This window comes from Pelodiscus sinensis, chromosome 17 (assembly GCF_052426305.1).
Source record: "Pelodiscus sinensis isolate ZL-2025 chromosome 17, ASM5242630v1, whole genome shotgun sequence".
NCBI classification, from domain to species: Eukaryota; Metazoa; Chordata; order Testudines; family Trionychidae; genus Pelodiscus; species Pelodiscus sinensis.
Window position 1 is genome coordinate 20,690,264 of NC_143068.1, and position 18,108 is coordinate 20,708,371.

The 18,108-nt window shown below is 43.9% G+C and overlaps 1 protein-coding gene across 4 annotated transcripts; it reads left to right on the plus strand.

The window, feature by feature from the left end:
* The first annotated feature begins 451 nt into the window (after positions 1 to 451).
* Positions 452 to 17,466, plus strand: KCNG1 (potassium voltage-gated channel modifier subfamily G member 1). Of its 4 annotated transcripts, none has more exons than XM_089769673.1 (4): positions 780 to 1,092; positions 8,651 to 8,846; positions 10,554 to 11,359; positions 11,878 to 17,466. In XM_089769673.1, exons 3-4 carry the CDS (start codon positions 10,601 to 10,603, stop codon positions 12,649 to 12,651), a joined length of 1,533 nt encoding a protein of 510 aa, XP_089625799.1. In that variant the 5' UTR covers positions 780 to 1,092; positions 8,651 to 8,846; positions 10,554 to 10,600; the 3' UTR covers positions 12,652 to 17,466. The 4 variants fall into 4 exon arrangements, with proteins under 4 accessions (XP_006129501.4, XP_089625799.1, XP_089625800.1 ...); XM_089769674.1 differs by having other exon boundaries at positions 8,748 to 8,846; XM_006129439.5 differs by lacking the exons at positions 780 to 1,092; positions 8,651 to 8,846 and adding an exon at positions 452 to 767.
* Positions 17,467 to 18,108: the final 642 nt, after the last annotated feature.

Consider the following 18,108-nt stretch of genomic DNA (forward strand, 5'->3'; position numbering starts at 1 on the left):
CCAGTGAGTGCATATGGTGATGCACATGGACTCTGTAGGTGTCTGTATGCACAGGGTACACACATGTTGTATGCATACATTTCTAATCAGTACACATGTAACTCCCTTCTTTTCTTATGCCAGCCTATTTATGCCTGCCTCTGTAATTCCCACTCCAAGCATCTGACAAAGTGTGTCTTTACCCATGAAAGCTTATGCCCAAATAAATCTGTTAGTCTTTATGGTGCCATAGGACTCCTTGTTATTGCAGATACCCCCTAACAGGGCTACCCCTCTGATACCTATCAGTACACTTTTATTTAGACTGGAAGACAGTAAAGTCAAAACCTTGTCTTCATAGTTATGCATAAAATTCCTACCACATTGCTGGGATACTACAAAAATAAATAATACTCAGGGGGTGTGCATAGCACCTGCGTGTTTACAGTGAGCACAGGCACGTTTTTGTACACTAGAGGAAGGGTGCTGGCGTGTATGCCTGTGTCTAATGCGTGCAGGCCAGTGCCTGCTGCATATGTGGACTCATATTGCTCATGCCTGTGTCCAGGCTTAAGGTGAGCTGGTTCAGGTGAGCTCACGGTCACAGAGGGATGAGGAGGGGGTGCGTGTCGGGCTGCCTACTGCCTGGGTGCACCTCGCTCTGAGCGCGCACTGCCTGTTGCACGTGCGGGGGGGGCAAAAGGAGGGGGGGGCTATGGAAGCCCGCGGAGCGCGCGGCGGCCTGTTGCATGTGCGGGATGCGCACGTGCGCGGAGCTGCTGCCAGCGGTAGGTTGCCTGCGCCGGAGGGAGGGTGCGCGCCGGCTGCTCGCGGTGCCCGGCTCCCCGGCGGCCCGGCGCTGGCTCCCCGGCGGCCCTGGGTGCCGCGGCTGCGAGCCCCGGTTACCATGACTCTGTCCCTCTTCGTCAAAGCGACGGGAGCGGCAGGGAGCGTCCTGTGGGCGCAGCCCCAGCCCCTCCGCTCGCGCTCTGGGCGCGGCGCCTCTGCCCTGCTCAGTGCAGCTCTGGCTCCCTCCCCAGCCGCCGCTCCTGCCGCCCGGCTCCTCCGCACCTGCCCGCTCCTCTGGGGACGGACCCCGCCCGCCCGAGCCAAGTAAGAGCGTCCCGACCCCCGGCCCGGCTCCCCTCTCCAGCGCCGCGGGCTGGCTGCGCTCCCCGGCTCCCTGCCCTGCCGCGTCGGGGAACTTCCCGGGCAAGTTTCTGGCGAACTTTCCTCCCTTCCGAGGAGCAGCCGGAGCCCGGCCTGCCCGCCGCGCTCGGGGTCCGGCTCTTGTGGGGGGAGGGCGCTGGGCGTGATCCCCCCCTCACCGCGCTGTCTTCTGCTCCTGCCTGTCACCCGCTGGCACCCTCCGGGGATACGAGCCGCCCCCAGCCCGGAGGCTGCCCAGTGCGGGAGGGTTGGATCAGCTCCCCGGCAGGTGCTGGGATTTCACACGCACACGCAGCACTTCCGAGCCACAGGTTTCACCCCGCAGCGGGGCTTCGCCAGAAGGACCCTGCCGGGCCCCCAGTGCTGCTGTTGTTCTAAAATAATGTTCCTTGAGTTCACTCAAGTGGCTCTCTGGGGTAGTCAAGTCCCCGGAGGGCGAGGGCGGGAAGGGAGGTCCTGAACTTTCCTCTCCTCCTTTCTATGGAGCCCCGCCGCTAGCTGCCTCGGCTAGACATGGCTCTTTATTTACATCCGCTTTCATCCTTTGTCTCCTTCTCTCTTGGTTGTGTGTTTGTGCCGTGCGATTCGCTCCGGCTTGCGTTTCAGATTCGTGTCCGTGCTCGCTAATTGCCTTTTATCCAATTCCTATTCTTTTCTTTAAAAAAAGTTTTCTGCTTCATTCCGACCTTTTTAATGATTTTTTTTGTTTGTTTTGTGGCAAATCTCAGAGGGGTAGAGTGTTAGTCTGTAGCTGCAAAAAACGAGGAGTCCCAGGGCACCTGAAAGACTAACAGGTATACTTGGGCATAAGTTTTTGTCGGCAAAGACCCACTTCTTCAGCTTATGCTCTTATAAATCTGTCATTCGTTAACGTGCCACAGGACTCCTCATTGTTTTGTTTTGTTTTGTGTTACAAGCTACAGGTTGTGTATTTGTCTTATTTATCAACCGGATAGGATTAGACTGGGAAGAAAGCTTCTGTCTGTGAAATAGAACCTGATCCATCAGTAGTACACAATGTTCTCTTTTCACATTAATGGCAAAATGTGTGTGTGTGTGTGTGTGTGTGTGTATAAACACACACTCACACCATAAACCTCAATTACTTGTCAAAATGATTAACATTTAGTATAGCGTCTATCAAATGTACCTCATCTAAAATTGCTTGCAATGGAAAATCTATTTGGAAGTAAGAGAGCAAGTTATTCGTTACTATATTGGAGTAATCTCCCAGGATGACAGGGGTTTTTTGTGGCAAAAGTTGTTTCTTTTTTTATTGTTTATTGACAGAAGCATTAGTCTTAATAACATATTCAAATAAAACAAGTCAGCACTTAGTTTAGTGGTTGAAGATCAGAGTAGGAGATGCATGCTTACTTATTTTCATAGGATATATTTAATATAATTATGGCTTCTTATTTTTAATCTCATACGCTAACCTTTACAAGCCTTGTTTTGCTAATGACAAGAAGTAGTAACAGTTAATCTGGAGGAGGGTATCCTTAGGGGATCTCCTTAGGTTGCAATATGGAGGGTGTGTTTGCAAGTAGAATAGAAGTTTAAGTACCCTGTCACTAGTAACTAGCCGTGTCAATACTGTCCTAGAGTATTTCAGCATGCTATCCACAGATAGGTGATATGTGTGTGCACCACATGGTAGACAGAGGAGCTTCAGGTGTTGAAGAATAACAAGTTGGATTTGTAATACAGCCTGAGAAGCATACGGAACTTTATTTTCATTTGGAGAAGTATCATGTAGGAATAATTTTTAAATTGCAGGAAGGCTTCTTATGGCAAATCTTTGTGGAGCAGAAATTATATAAGTAGTTGCATTGCATTGTAACATGTTTTAACCAGAGGAAATTATAAATAGCAGCAAATGAATGAGATACTAGCCACGAGACTTGGAAGAGAAGTCTTGGGGAACTACAATATTCAGACACTTAGGCTATGTCTACATTACAGGTTTTGTCAGAATAGGCAATGCAAATAAAGTGCTGATTAGCATTTTCTCATGCTTCATTTGTATAATCACTTCCGATCCATTTTTGTGCAAGGGGGTTTTGCGCAAAAACAAGCAGTGTGAATGTTTCCATTTTGTGCAAAAACCCCTCTCTGAGGCATAAGGATCTTGCGCAAAAAAGGGTTTTTGTGCAAAACGGGAAAGTCCACACTGCTTGTTTTTGCGCAAAAAACGAATTGGAAGAAATTATACAAATGAAGCACAAGAAAATGTTAATCAGCACTTCATTTGTATTGCCTCTTCTGGCAAAACCTGTAGTGTAGACATAGCCTTAGGGTTTATAGGGACCCAAGTTCCCCTCCTGCTGTTGATATTCTCCAGATATGGCTTTGGCCTGTCTGCATAACAGAAGAGTAGCAAGGCTGCTTGCAGGGTTTCTGGTTGCATCACAGATGCACTGCAGAAATCAAAATGCTGCAGAGGACATTAAGAAAAAAAACCTGGAACTGGAGTTTGAACAGATACCTAGTTGTTTCTGGTTTCTTTAGAAGGGCATCCTTAATCATTCCTTTCCCCTAACTTCTTTAGTCTGACAGCCACCCTAGGTTGTAGGGTCAATCAGAGCAATCAGACAAATTTCTAACATGGTTTATTCACTGAATATATTAAATAAGAATCCACACCTGGATCTGGCTTGAGATTTCTGAAGAGATTTCTTGCAAGCTAAAATGATGTGACAGAAGAGGGTGGAGAGAAAAGAAACACAGAGAGAAGCCCAGGGTTACATAGAAGGCCAGCAGCATAGCCCAAAAGAGGATTCAAATTTCTCAAGTCCCAGTCCACTCAAAGAGAAAATAGAGAGTCTCAAAGAGAAATGAGAGGAGCCAGTGGATTTTCATCACTGGGCATTACCCATGACTGTTTCCTTGGAGCAGGCCAATGCAACAGCACCGCTTTAGAATTTGGCCTGTCTCATCACCCAGAATAATTATTGTTATGCACTGACTAGTTTGTCCAATGCAGGGGTGAGCAATAAGCAACCCACAGACTGAATGAAGTTTGCTAGGTTAGCCTTTGGCAAGCTGCTGGTATTTTATTTACCTGCATATCCACTGATACGGCTGCTCGCAGCTCCTATTGGCCCCGGATCACCATTCCCGTCCACTGGGAGCTGCGAGAAGTGGTGCAAACAGTAACACCGCGTGCTGCAGCTCCCATTGGTTGGGAATAGGGAACCACAGCTAACAGGAGTCGCGAACAACCATATCTGCAGCTACGCAGGTAAATAAAGCACCGGCAGCCTGCCACTGGCTAACCTAAAATAACTCTTAAATTGAAATTTACACAGTGCTTTTGTGAAAATTGTAGAAGGCTAAATTCCTGTTGTGGTAGTGGTTCTTGGTCTCTTGTGTTTCATAACAATATGGTTATAGCTCATCATTTTTATACTCTATTTAGGTTGGAGTGAAATGGGATAAGTTCATTCCTGGTTTAAATCCATTGCAGCCAATAGAGTGACACCAAGGATGAGATTGGTCCTTACAGAGCTTTGCTGTAGCTTCCTTGTAACCACTGAACATTTTTACTTTTCAAATGAACATTGTCTTTGAAAATGGCAGAGAAGTCAAATCACTGAATGAAAACTTTACAGACATCCAAGGGGTGAACTTACCTATCCTTTAAGCAAAAGCACCATCCTACTGCTGGCTTATGGTGTAGTGATTTTTGAGAGGTGAACAGAATTTGCTCATCACTGAAAAGCTCAACAGCTACCGAAACCTGCAGTTAGTCAGCTTTGTCCTGTCCATGTCAGTCTTGAGCATATTACCCTAGTACAGGGTTTCCCAACCTTTTCCAGTCCCCGTACCCCCTTGGCTTTTAGTAAACCTTCCCGTACCCCCTATTCAATATGAAAGGAAATAAATTCTAGACTCTGGAATCCACAACTTTTTTCACTAACACTACTACTTTTGGAATATTTCAATTAGGATAATCTAGTTATTTACCAAATATTCCCCATATCCCCTTGACAAGCTTCTCATCCCCCCTGGGGGTACGTGTACCCCAGGTTGGGAACCCCTGCCCTAGTATAACAGAGCTGCCTAGAGAATAATACAAACACAATACAGTAGGACAAAATATCCTGTTTCATTTTCCTTCCTGTGTCACCTAATCAGGGCCTGCAAACCTGCTTTTTATTATCTTTTATTTTCTCCTACTCTCTCCTCCTTTTTTTCCCTCGCCTTTTTGTCTTTTTTTGGAGGGGGAGGGTTGTTTGTTTGGAATTTTCCTTCACGGTTCCAGGAATGCCCAATTAAAAGGAGTGAGTTTTAAACTTTCTTGAAAGGCCGTTTAGCTCTGAGACCTTGAGTTTGGCCCAGTATTCCACAGCCACCCAAGGGTAGTGAGTGGAACATGAGGAGGTGAGGTGGACAAAGTGCTTCTGATGTATTTGATGTTGCTAAAGAGAAGGCTGCTGTGGTCTGGAGTTATTGCAGCTTTGCTAATGTTGGAGTTCTCATGCCTAGATACAATGAGTGGTAATAGCCTAGTGCAGAGGGTAGCATGCTGTTCTCTAGATAGTCCAGGGGTGGGCAAAAGGGCCTCTGCAGGTTGGATCCAGCCTGCGGAGGCCCTGCTGCTCCCCCTCCCCCGGGCCAATTAGGGTCTGGGGGTGGAGGAGGGGGAGGGTGCGAAGCTTCCTCCTGCCCTGCCATGAGCACACAGCACTTTGAAGCGACATGCGCTCCTTGCAGGACAGTAGGAAATGTCACGTACTCCCCCCATCCCCAAGCCCTGATTGGCCTGGGGCGGGAGGAGCACGCAAAGTTCCTCTGCCCTGCGAGAAATGCACAGCACTTCAAAGTGCCGTACGCTTACGCAGGGCGGGGACAGAGCGAAGGAAGTTTTGCGCAGCTCCCCCATCCCCAGACCCTGATTGGCCTGGGGGCAGGGGAGCGTGTGATGCCTCTTCCCACTCTGCGAGGAGTGCAAGGCACTTTGAAGGGCCATGTATTCCTCGCAGGGCCGGGGTAGGGCAGGAGGAGGCTTTACACGCTCTCCCCTCTCCCAGGCCAATTGCAAAACTTTCTTCGCCCTGCCCCGGTACTGTGAGGAGCACGTGGCACTTCAAAGTCCTGAGTGGCCTGGGGGGAGGGGGCGGAGCATGTGAAGCCTCTTCCTGCCCTGCCAGGGGCATAGGTGCCTAGTGGGAAGGGGAGGCAAAGGGGACCAATCATGGTCTGTGGGTGGGGAAGCCCAGAAGCATCCTGGCCCTTCCCCAATTTTTAAAGTAGCCCCCAGCCAAAAATTATAGCCCACCCCGGTCTAGTCCTAAATAGGGAAGTAATAGTGTAGTCAATTAACTGATAAGTAAAAGCTTATAGGTTAATACTATAGACTACACACATTTCCCTCTCCTCTCCCCTTGCCACTAAATTTTTAGCAGGCTGGCCAGCAGCCTGGCTCAGTCCTGGCTTGCGATGTGTCTGGGACCTACCCCTGCTGTGGCTCTGCATTTAAAATATATTAGAAACCGGTCAGGTAAGCAGCCCGGCTCAGTTATGGCTCATGCTGAGTCCGGGAGCTCAGACCACCCCTGAACAGGGGTTACTGCCACTCCATATTTCTGCCTCTTTATCAGAGGCAGTAACGCAGGGCAATAGGCAGCCAATCCACGATGGGAGCTGGTTTTTTAATTGGCTGCCCTCACAGACCAGCCTCTGCCTGGCACCCCCATGCTGCTGCCTCTGATACAGAGCGCACTGGCTGCCAGTCCCGCCCCAGGGTCTATAGAATAGTCGACTAACCGATAAGAATTCATGAGGTTACTCGACTATTCAGTTAACAGATATTTAACATCCCTAGTCCTAAATAGGAGAATGTTTGGGATTATTACTCTCCAGGAGTCCAGCAGTGCTGGGACAATGTGGGGGAATTTTACTCTATGGACCAGTTTACCCTCCATGGAAGAAGACTACTCTACAGTGGCCAAACAAAAAGTTATAGTTAGCTGTCCAAAGTATTTCCCACCTCTGGCCTGGCTCCGTTCAGCCTCATCCCAAAGTTGTGTTACTTGCATGTGAAGTAGAGGAACTGCAGAAATGGGTATCTACTGTAACAAGCTATATTATCTCAGCTTCTCAGTCTCTCATTACAGGAAAAGGGTAGCCAGTGGCCACATTTTATAGCCCCAGCCAGTCAATGAGTTACAGTAGGGATTAATTTAGCCTGTTGTCTTGCACGCATACAGAGACAGAGGTGAGAAATCAACAAAAGAACCCATTTTTATGGCTTAATGATTTCACAGTTGGTGCCTGTGGGTTACAGTGTAAGCCTGACATGTAACATTTACATTTTTTCTCCCATTTCCTCACGTTGTATCAACAGTGATTGTGGGAGATCAAACCAATTACAGATATGAGCTGCCTCCTCATTTTTTTCTGGCTGCAATTCAGGACATAAGCTGTTATTAACCCACATCATCTGATACAGGAAAAAGGAGAATGGTTAATTTAGCTCTTCTACTGATCATAAACAAATTTTCAATGAACTATAAAAATATCAGCATTTACTTTGGTCTCGCCCCATGATAGACATAGCCAAGTTGCTACGAATAAAACTTGTTTTAAATGGAAGAGAGGATGGCATTGAAGGAGGCTGTATGGGTGTCAGTTCAGTATCTTCCAGGGTTTCCCACATCTCAGCTGTGGATATTGCCTGAATTCCCAATGGCATCATTTACATGAAGTACAGTATCTCCGAAATACTTTGCTAGAAGACTAGCTATAGAATCAATGGGAATGTTTTATATGCTAGGGCTAAATCTCAAAGTTATTGCAAGTTTGTTTGTTAAGCTTCTACTTCTCTGAAAAGTGCTTTTACTAAAACTAATCTACCCTTAAAGCCAATCTTTGAAAAATGGCCTCTAAATTTGCACTTCCCTAACCTCTGTCGTTTGCAAGTACAAACTTAAGAGGCCCGGCTATCATCCTATACAGGATTTATTAGCTTATCTGAACTCTGCAGCTTTACCAGTAAGTAATGGCAGAGAGCCATCACTTGTCATGACGCTTCACTGATTATCTTAGCATTGGCTGGCATTTCCCAGAGCGTGTCTTTTTACATAGGGGTTACATTTTGTATCAATGTTCCTGCAGAAAAATATGACATTTGAATCAATAGCCCATTACTCAGTCTTTGTTCAGGCAAGACACTCACTAAAATCCATTAGAACCTTGCCTAAGGGCCTGTGGATTTGGTCCTTTGTTTGCTCTCCACATTTCAGTTCCAAAGATTTTTTAGAATTGCATTTCTCTTGCTTTGGGCATTGCCATATCTGAATGTTCCTGTACAAGACAAAAACAACTTAGAGCTCAGTTTCATGAGTGAGTGTTTGTGTAACAAGGCATTGAAAGCTGAACATATTGGAGTTTGTGGCACCTTTCCTGTGAGCTGTGTTCATGAAGCATGGGGAGCAGCACTGGAGATCCTGTGACATGAGACAAATGAAGACTAAGCCTTCTTTGCTTATCTCAGGCCAGGAAGGAGTGCTGTGGCTCCAGGAGGAGTTGAATGAAGCTGGTGTATTCTGCAGAGGTTTTTCTTACCGAGAATCCTCTATCCTTTCTTTAAGGAGAGGTGATTGTGAAACTCCTTTTAGACTGTGAGGTGTCAGAAGCAGCAAGGTATCACTTCACCAAGGACACAAGTTCCTCTGCTCCTGAGAAAACAGGTAAAAAAGGTTAGCTCTGGAAGGGGGATTAAACTTCAGAATAGAGAATAGTAAATGGTAACAGTAAACTCTGCTTTGCACAGAGAATTTGGACATGCATGAGAAGTCCATCACACTGAGACTGAAATGCAGCTCTTCTGCTGCTTGATACTTGTGGTGCTTCTGGCTATTAAGTGTGTAAGCTTTTAAAATAAATGGTTTCATTTATAATCTTTAACACCCGAAAAGAGCAGTTCTGTCTAATGGAGCATATTGTAGCAGCTTCCCTCCTTCCTGCCCATTAAAGGGGAGAGAGTGTCACAAGTGCATGGAGCAAAAACATATTGTTGTGGAAGCCTGGAGAATGGAATATTTACTGTCCCTCTGAGAGCATGTGGCCAGCAAGTGTGATTACTATTTATGAATTGCACTAAATTGCCATTCACTGATAATACTCCCCTTCCCCCAAAAAAATTGGACAGCAATTCATGTTAAATGCTGGCTGGATATACACATCAAAAATCTAGAGCCAGCATAGCATATTCCTCTCATAGCAGCCACTTTCTGAAGCAATTCAAGTGAATGTTTCAGTGCAGCAAGTAAGTCAGAAAGAGAGAGTTTAGCAGTTTCAGGACCAAATATTTATATTAGAATGAACCTAGGAGGATCGCTCCATTTCTTGTGTGAAGGCACTCCAATTGTGCACCAGTGTAACGGAGAGAATGTGCTCCTTAATATTTTCCAAACCATACCATAAGAATCAATTTAGAGACTCTCTGCATGACAGAAAAAGGTACCTTTGCTCTGACTGTATTCAATATATTAGCAGTAGAGTGAGAGCAATGTCTATTAAACAATTATTGAATCCAAAGACTGGTGTATGATTTGTGTGCACAGTGCAATTCATATAAAATTATTCAACAGTCTTCTGTGAGTAAGGCTTGAGGCTCCAGAGAGCAAGTTGTCCTGCCATTTATATGGCCAGCTACACACAACATGTAAGTGTTATGTTTGAATAGCAATTCAAATGTTTTGTCGACATTGTTTCCATTTGATTTCCTTGAAAGTAGTCTAAGACTTCCTGACTAAACAAGTACATTTACAGGCCAGTACACGGGGGGGGGGGGGGGGGGGGGGGGGAAGGAGGGTGCAAAGGTATCTCTCCATTGTCCCCCCCAAGTAAGCATGCTCTGGCTGACCTGGGAAAGGCAGAGCCTCCCTCCCCCATACTCTGGCCAGCTGGGGCTGATTTCCCCGCTTACTTGGCAGACCATGGCGGGGGGGGGGGGGGGGGGGGGGGTGCAGTCACACCCTTGCAGTCCACATTTACAAAAAAAGCACACACACGCCCCACAGAAATTCCTGCGTACTGGCCTGATTTAGTGAAGTTCTTCATGATCAACTTCTGATTCTTCTATATGTACTTGTTACTAAAATATTTTAAAAGATTTTTATATATAGTAAACAAACAGGAATATGTTCCCACCCACCCCCCAGTTCCTTTTTGGCACCACTCACTTGAATTCTGTGTGTCTGTGCAATGATAACCTTTTTTTTTTTTTTACATTTGAATTCAGCTGAAAATACAAAGCCACTACAACCATACATTTTCTCTGTGATTTCTTTAGCAGCCCTAAAGATGGTGAATGAAATTCAACTATCTTTGTTTCAGATACAGAGAGTAAACAGATACACTAACACCAAACATCTGTATTTTCTTTGTTCCAGAGTACTCTGGCTGGAGTGTCTTAAGGGATGTGAAGTTAGATTTCAAGATGACTCTTTTAACAGGAGAAAATTCTGATTATGACTATAGCGCCCTGAGCTGTGCTTCAGATACCTCCTTCAACCACACATTCTTTCCGGAAACAGAAAGCCTCAAGGGAGTCTTTTACCAAAGAGCTAAGCTAATTCACCCAGAAGAGGATCTCTTTAAAAGTGTTCACCCTGAGGACCGGAAGCATCATATCATCATAAATGTAGGGGGCATTAAATACTTGCTCCCATGGACCACACTTGATGAGTTTCCCCTGACGCGCTTGGGCCAGTTGAAATTTTGTAATAATTTTGATGACATTCTAAACATTTGTGATGATTATGATGTGACGTGCAATGAATTCTTTTTTGACCGCAACCCAGGGGCATTTAGGACAATCCTGACATTTCTGCGGGTGGGGAAGCTTCGGCTTATGCGAGAGATGTGTGCTCTTTCTTTCCAAGAGGAGCTGCTCTACTGGGGCATTGAGGAGGACAGCCTGGAATGGTGCTGCAAGAGGAGGTATCTGCAGAAAATGGAGGAGTTTACCGAAATGAATGAAAGGGAGGATGACCTCATAGAGAATGAAAACCCAGGTGAAACAGTGGAGGAGACAAGAGTGAGCCTGTGCATGAAAAAGTTACAAGACATGGTGGAGAAGCCTCAGTCTGGGCTTCCTGGGAAAGTATTTGCATGTTTGTCTGTATTGTTTGTGACTATTACTGCAGTGAACCTGTCCATCAGCACCATGCCCGACTTAAGAGAGGAGGAGGAGAGAGTAAGTTGTCTTTCAGGATGGTAAAATGTCGCTCCCTCAAAAAAGTAAAGAAATTACAGGGCCTGATCATGCTCCCATTGAAGCTAGTGGAAGTTTTGTAGTTGTCTTCAGAGAGAGCAAAATAATACCTATAGATAAAGATACTGAAAGTTGTAAATGACAATTTTTATCTAAGAAATATGCATTATTCTGGACAGCCATATCATACATTCTTGAAGCTTTGTTTATGCTACTGATGAGCACTGTAACTACTAATAGAAATTAGGGAAGTTGTAGCCAGACCCCAATGCCTCTGAAATCAATGGGAGTTTTGCCATTGATTTCAGTGGAAGAAGTACTGGGTGTCTGGTAATTTTTGTATTTTGCTTGTAATTCAACAGATTTTCCAAACTGGTTACCACTTACTACAGCTTCAATTCATTTAATATTATGGTTTTAAAGACCAAAAAGTTATCATTCCTGTCACTTTACCAACTAAAGTATACCAACTGAATACAAACTCCTTCTTTTTCTTCTAGGGTGAATGCTCCCAGATGTGCTACAATATTTTCATCGTGGAATCTGTCTGTGTGGCATGGTTTTCTTTGGAATTCCTGTTAAGATTTATTCAGGCAAAGAGCAAATTTGCGTTCCTGAGGAGACCATTAACTTTGATTGACATTATTGCCATTCTTCCCTATTATATCACTTTGCTCGTAGACACCACTTCAGTGGGCTACAAAAAGCCAACTTCTGGCAACATCTACCTAGACAAAGTAGGTCTGGTGCTCCGCATACTCCGTGCCTTGAGGATTCTATATGTCATGCGGTTGGCCAGGCACTCCCTTGGCCTGCAGACCTTAGGACTCACTGCTCGTAGGTGCACCCGGGAGTTTGGACTCTTACTGCTCTTCCTCTGTGTGGCCATTGCCCTTTTTGCACCACTCTTGTACGTCATTGAAAATGAGATGGCGGACTCACATGAGTTTACCAGCATCCCTGCGAGCTATTGGTGGGCAGTAATCACCATGACAACGGTAGGCTATGGTGACATGGTTCCCAGAAGCATTCCAGGCCAGGTGGTGGCGTTAAGCAGTATTCTGAGTGGCATTCTCCTCATGGCATTTCCAGTCACCTCCATCTTCCACACGTTTTCACGCTCCTACATTGAGCTGAAGCAAGAGCAGGAAAGACTCATGTTCCGAAGAGCACAGTTCTTATTAAAAGCTAAGTCTCAGCTCAGTAATGCATCACAAGGGAGTGCCATTTTATTTCCCAGTATCTCTTCTGAGATGAGGGACAACGAAATTTAAGTTTCCATAACTGTCTGATATTGGGCAAAAGTAACATAGTGAAAGATCCCATCTTACCATTTGCTTTTGAAGCATTTAAAGAAACCTTTATACAATTATCAAGAAAGGAGTTTTAGCCATTAAGCTAATGTGGTTTTAAAAGCCTATTATTAAAGGCTTTTTTTTTCTTTTCAGGAAAATGTACAGTTAAGACAGTTTTTCCCCATGAGATCATATAGTGGGATATTAGGAATTAGGAGTACTTTGAGTTCTCTGACCAAAATGAGAACAATGTGAAATTACATATTTGACACAGACTGTGTTGTAGTTGATGAACCATTTTCCAACCATTATGTAGGTATTAATTTTGATAATTTAATAAGTTCTTCTTTATTTTCTTCATGTATATACATAGTATAAAGATGACAAGTTCAGATCTAAATCTATCCCTGGTGCATTTCCATTGACTGTAGTAGAACTAAGTATGTAAATTACCCACTGTTCCCTTGGAGAGGATTAAACAAGGTGTGTGTCTTTTAGTGCAGGCAAATGTAGTATTTTTTCCTTGTGAGCCAGTCCTGAAAATTACTATAACAATAAAGAAAAGATACTGGTTTCTGGGTGCTTTGGGACAGGCATATGCTGAAGACATAAATACTTATAGCTCATCAGTTCAGAACTTAAATGGGCTTATATTGTAGACCTGACACAGTTCCACACAATATTCCCTGTGATGGGTGAGACGGTCTTGAATTTTTTGACATCCCAGACAGATAATAAGGAGATAGCTGCAAATTAAATTGAATGTTCATTGTTTCAATGTTATTTCTTTATACCTGATAGAAACAGAAATGAAAAAGATGACACTGTTTCTAGATGAAGCTGCAATATTACTAATCAGGTTGATTCTGGTGCTGTGAGTTGACTGTGTGGCACCTGACTCCTTTAAAAAAAAAAAGCAAAAGAGTATTACAACAAGTTGCCACTGATGTAAAAGGGAAATAATATCAATTGAGACATGGCAGATATAGTCTTGAGTCATGGGAGATTATAAGGTGTAAAGCTTTCAGCTAATTAGTTCTTCCTTCACTGATACAGCAGGCATCATAGCACTGAAGAAAAATTTATCTTAGGAAACTTATAGGCAACTAAGGACCTAAAGTGCAATCTTGCATCTTTTACTTCACTAATCCTTAAATAAGTTGTTCTTTTGAAGTCAATGTGAGTGAGTGAGTCTTTCAGGATTGGATCCTGATCCATCGCTACTAGAAGTCAATAACAAATCCCCTGATCATTTCATTCAGAGCAGGTTTGGACTACAAGATTGCTCAAAAGACAAAGTCCAGAACTCTAACAAAGAAACAAAATTGGTTGCTTTGTCTCTTAGAGAGCATGTATAGTGTTGAAAATCTAAACTTTAGGTGAAGTTTCACAATTTTAAAAGAACAGTGTGAATTTCCTATTCATTAACTGTCAGGAAGTATGAAAGTTAATAAGCTCACCTTAAATCTATTTTTCAGCATTCCTGTTCTAATCTCTGATCTCTCTTGAACTGGGACTTTCAGTTGTGCTAAATTTTATGAAGGTTTTATGATTTATATCAAAGAGGTTGGGGATGAAAAGCAAAACTCATCTTCACTTGAATTTTTGTCTGTGAAAGCTGAAACTTAGGGTATCAACCTATGCTGAATGGCCAAGTCTCCATGTTACAGTGACCTGGTTTAAATTAGTAATAATAATAATAATCAATATTAGACATATTATTAATATAATATAGACATCCTATGTTTTCTATAAATAATAGTTCGAATCTCCTTAGCGGGTTAGGGTTTTATGAAGAAAACTTTTAACCAGAGTTTTCAGAGCACTTTACAAACATGAATGAATGATACCTCACAAAATTGCTGTGATATAGGTAAATATCACCATGAAATGAGGCATGAGTCAAATAAATAGCCCAAGAATACCGCAACTGTGTGACATAGCTAGAAATATAACCCACTTCTTCTGACCCACTAATTCTTGTGTAATTACTGTTGGAGGGGGGGAAATAAGGAAACTGTTCATGAAGAAATATTCCCTTCTCCATTGAAACAATTCTGATATCCAAATGCTTTGACCAACTGTAACTTTAACCTCAACCCATGTACTGCACATCCTTATTCCTTTGTATTGGTATCCAATATAAAAGGATTTGGTAATGGGACTGGTGAAAGACTTGTATGTATTTGCAAGACTCAGCCTTAAAGGAGAAGCTGTATGTCAAAATAAACAATCAAGAGATTAGAGGTCACATCTCCAGCTCAGTTCCATGCTATACTGATTTATGCGATCTAAGGATTTGGTCCACTTTTTTCAATTTCTGTTTAAATCAGCATTGACTAGGTGTATTTCAGATATTGTTTTTTCTGTTGAAAAATTATGGTAAATCCTGAAGTCCTGGTTTGGACAACATTAATCCTGAAGTAATGCCTTGCATCAAATCCATCCACCAAGCCCATCAGGTGCTGAGTCAGAAACAAGGATTTCAGGATGTAGCCCATTGTAATTTTGCACTTGGCAACAAATTACATGTAAGAGTATCAACATGTTGTACTATGAATCATTGTAACAAATTGCTTGTGTTTTATAGCGCAGTGATACATACAGTTGTTCTTATGCTAAATTAATACTGCTATATGTCTTAGGAATACACCATTAGCATTAAATCCACATGCTGTATTCAGTTTCTACTGCCAAGGCTTAAGATTGTAAATGATTATAACTCTATGGTATATTATCTCAATTTAGAGACAAATTTATGAAATTATAGATTGATTCAAAAGCTGGCTCTGAAAAGTTTCCGTTCACACAGCTGACAGCTACTGAGTCTGATATCTTTCCTTTCTTGCTTTTTAACAGCATGCAAAGTTAACAAAAAGTTCCTTTAAGAACATTCTGTACTTTCATGAAGTACAAAGGAATTGCTTGAATTGCCACTGATAAAAAGTGGAACTTTTCAAATATCCTACTGGAGATGGATTTGCATTGCTATTTGTATTATCCTGTATATATAGCAATAGTATGTACATTTTCACATTGAACAGCAGTAGCTATATTAAATTTGATTAATAAAGACTTGCACTTTCTTGTATTTAACTGAAGCAAAAATAGGGCAGATCTCAGAGCAGACAAAGACTTTCATTCACACTTATACTTTCTTGATGACAGATTCAATAGGCCTGAATGCAAGAGGAGACGGGTGGAAGAGGTTGCAAAGAAAGCAAAAGAGGAAGAACTTACATGGGTGAATAACACTGTGAGGTCACACATAGGAAGTGACTACCAGTTGGGAGAGAGGACTTGGCAATGAACATCACTAGCTGAAGTAGGTTGACTACAGAAGAGAGCATTAGTCAGGAGTCAAAATCTATCTACCTATGTACTTCTAACTTACCCTTAGGATCAAATTGCCAATTCGACAGCTTGAGTACAGGAACGCCTCTCTCACATGTTTCCGAGGGCCAGAAATTTACCCATTCCTTCTGTCAATCAGGACATAGTTTTAAAAACAGTTTTAAAAGTAAGTAATAATGGGAAGAAAAGAAATCAGAGACAGAAATTAGAGGAATGAATAGGAAGCAGATGGGGAATTTAAATGAAGAGAAGAATCCCTCCAGAGACCTGCATTTCCAGTTAGGAAGAAAACACATTAAATTATACTCCTAAAAAAACTCTTTAGCCCCTCCCCTCACACTCGCACTTTTCTCAAAAGTGGCAAAAAATAAGTTCTGCAGATCAGTGTAATATATATTGAAAATCATTTCTATAGCAAAAAAAAACAGGTGTACAATGAGCAGGGCCACATGCAATTGAGAGTGTGCCTACAAACACACAAATTGGTTACCTCAAATTTTTGACTACCCTGCGCAGCCACATAGTTCACATATGCTTAGGAATGGCCCTGACAGTGAGTTTCTCTTTGATTTTTCCTTCACTGAACATCGCTGCAGTCTGCACGTGGCCAGGATTTGGAAGCAGGGGAGAGGCATTATGCTTCACTTATGAGAGAGAGGTTTACTCAATGTCACTTCACCCTGACCCATGTCCTGAAGTCCTTACTCAGAGAAATCTCCCTTTGTGACAGATATAGGGATTGGGTCCCACTGTATCCCCATTTCATTGTACTGTTAGTCTTTCCTTTGTGAATATTCAGTGCTTTTGGCTACAAAAACATTTGTGCGGGGCTGAGTCATGGATTCATGCATCATCTAGTACACGTGTCTGAGAAGGAAAACTGGCACTTCTGCACATTCATGACATGTGTGGGCTGAGTTTAGCTGAATGTTCAGACTGATGTAAAACCAAAAATTGCTGTGGTAGAAGAGTACCTCTTTTCCACTGCCTCTTGATAAGTGTTAGTCTTCATAGAATCCTTCAATAAAAATAGCCCATCATAGTCAAGGAGGTACTAAGCCTTGGTGAACACTTTAAGTCTTCAGTTGTAAAGTATGACCAGTTCCCCCCTCCCTTCAATTGCCTGCTGCACATCCCATTCATTAATAGTGCCCAATACATCCTGATGTAGTCAGGGCCGCACTAAGGGGTGGGTGAGCTGGGCAGCTGCCCGGGGTGCCAACTGATGGGAGGCGCCTGATGGCAGCTGTAAGGGGCGCACGGCACCCCTTATAGCTGCCATTGGGTGCCATGCGCCTGGCTCCCAGCAGGCTGCAGTGGCCGCCAGGGGCGGAGGCTGCATTAACCCCACAGTGCCCTTCCCCCCATGACCACGGGGCCCTGTACGGCCAGGCGCCGCCCGCCCGGGCAGCCCCGGGCTGCGCACCAGCGGCAGTGGCTGGGCAGCGCATGCATCGTGCACCCAGAAGTGGGCCCGTGCGCCCCTGGGGCAGGCTCACACATGCACCATGTGCCCAGAGGCGGGCCCACACGCCCCGGGGGCAGGCTCGCGTGTGCGCCTGGAGGCGGGCCTGCAGACCCCGGGGAGGGGGGCAGGCTCGCACATGAGCCATGCGCCCGGGGCGGCCTCGCCCGCCCTGGGCCTGGGGTGCCAAAATGGTTCAGGCCAGCCGGCCCTGGATGTAGTGCCTAGAAAGGAGCTGGCCTCTATCAGCTCACAGCAACTAGACAAAAAAATAGCAGATAACAAGGGATTCAATACTGACCGCATCTGACCTGCTGATAAAGATTCCTTCCCAAAAGGAAGGGTCTGTGTGTCTATTTCATATTGTACTACTTTGTCTTGGACAATAAATCTTTGGCTGAGCTTGTTTATTTGGTCTTCTGAACAAAGTTCAAAAATATTCGCCAGTTTATTTCTTTATGCCATGGATTTGTTGCAGAGCAGACTGAAAACTGGGCAGCATGCTCTCAAATCTGTGAATGCATTCATTTCAATCTGCAAACAATAAATGAAATTTAAAGAGAGAGACAAATAAATTAGAAGATGGGAGGAGGAATCTCTGAGCACAGATCAGCCAA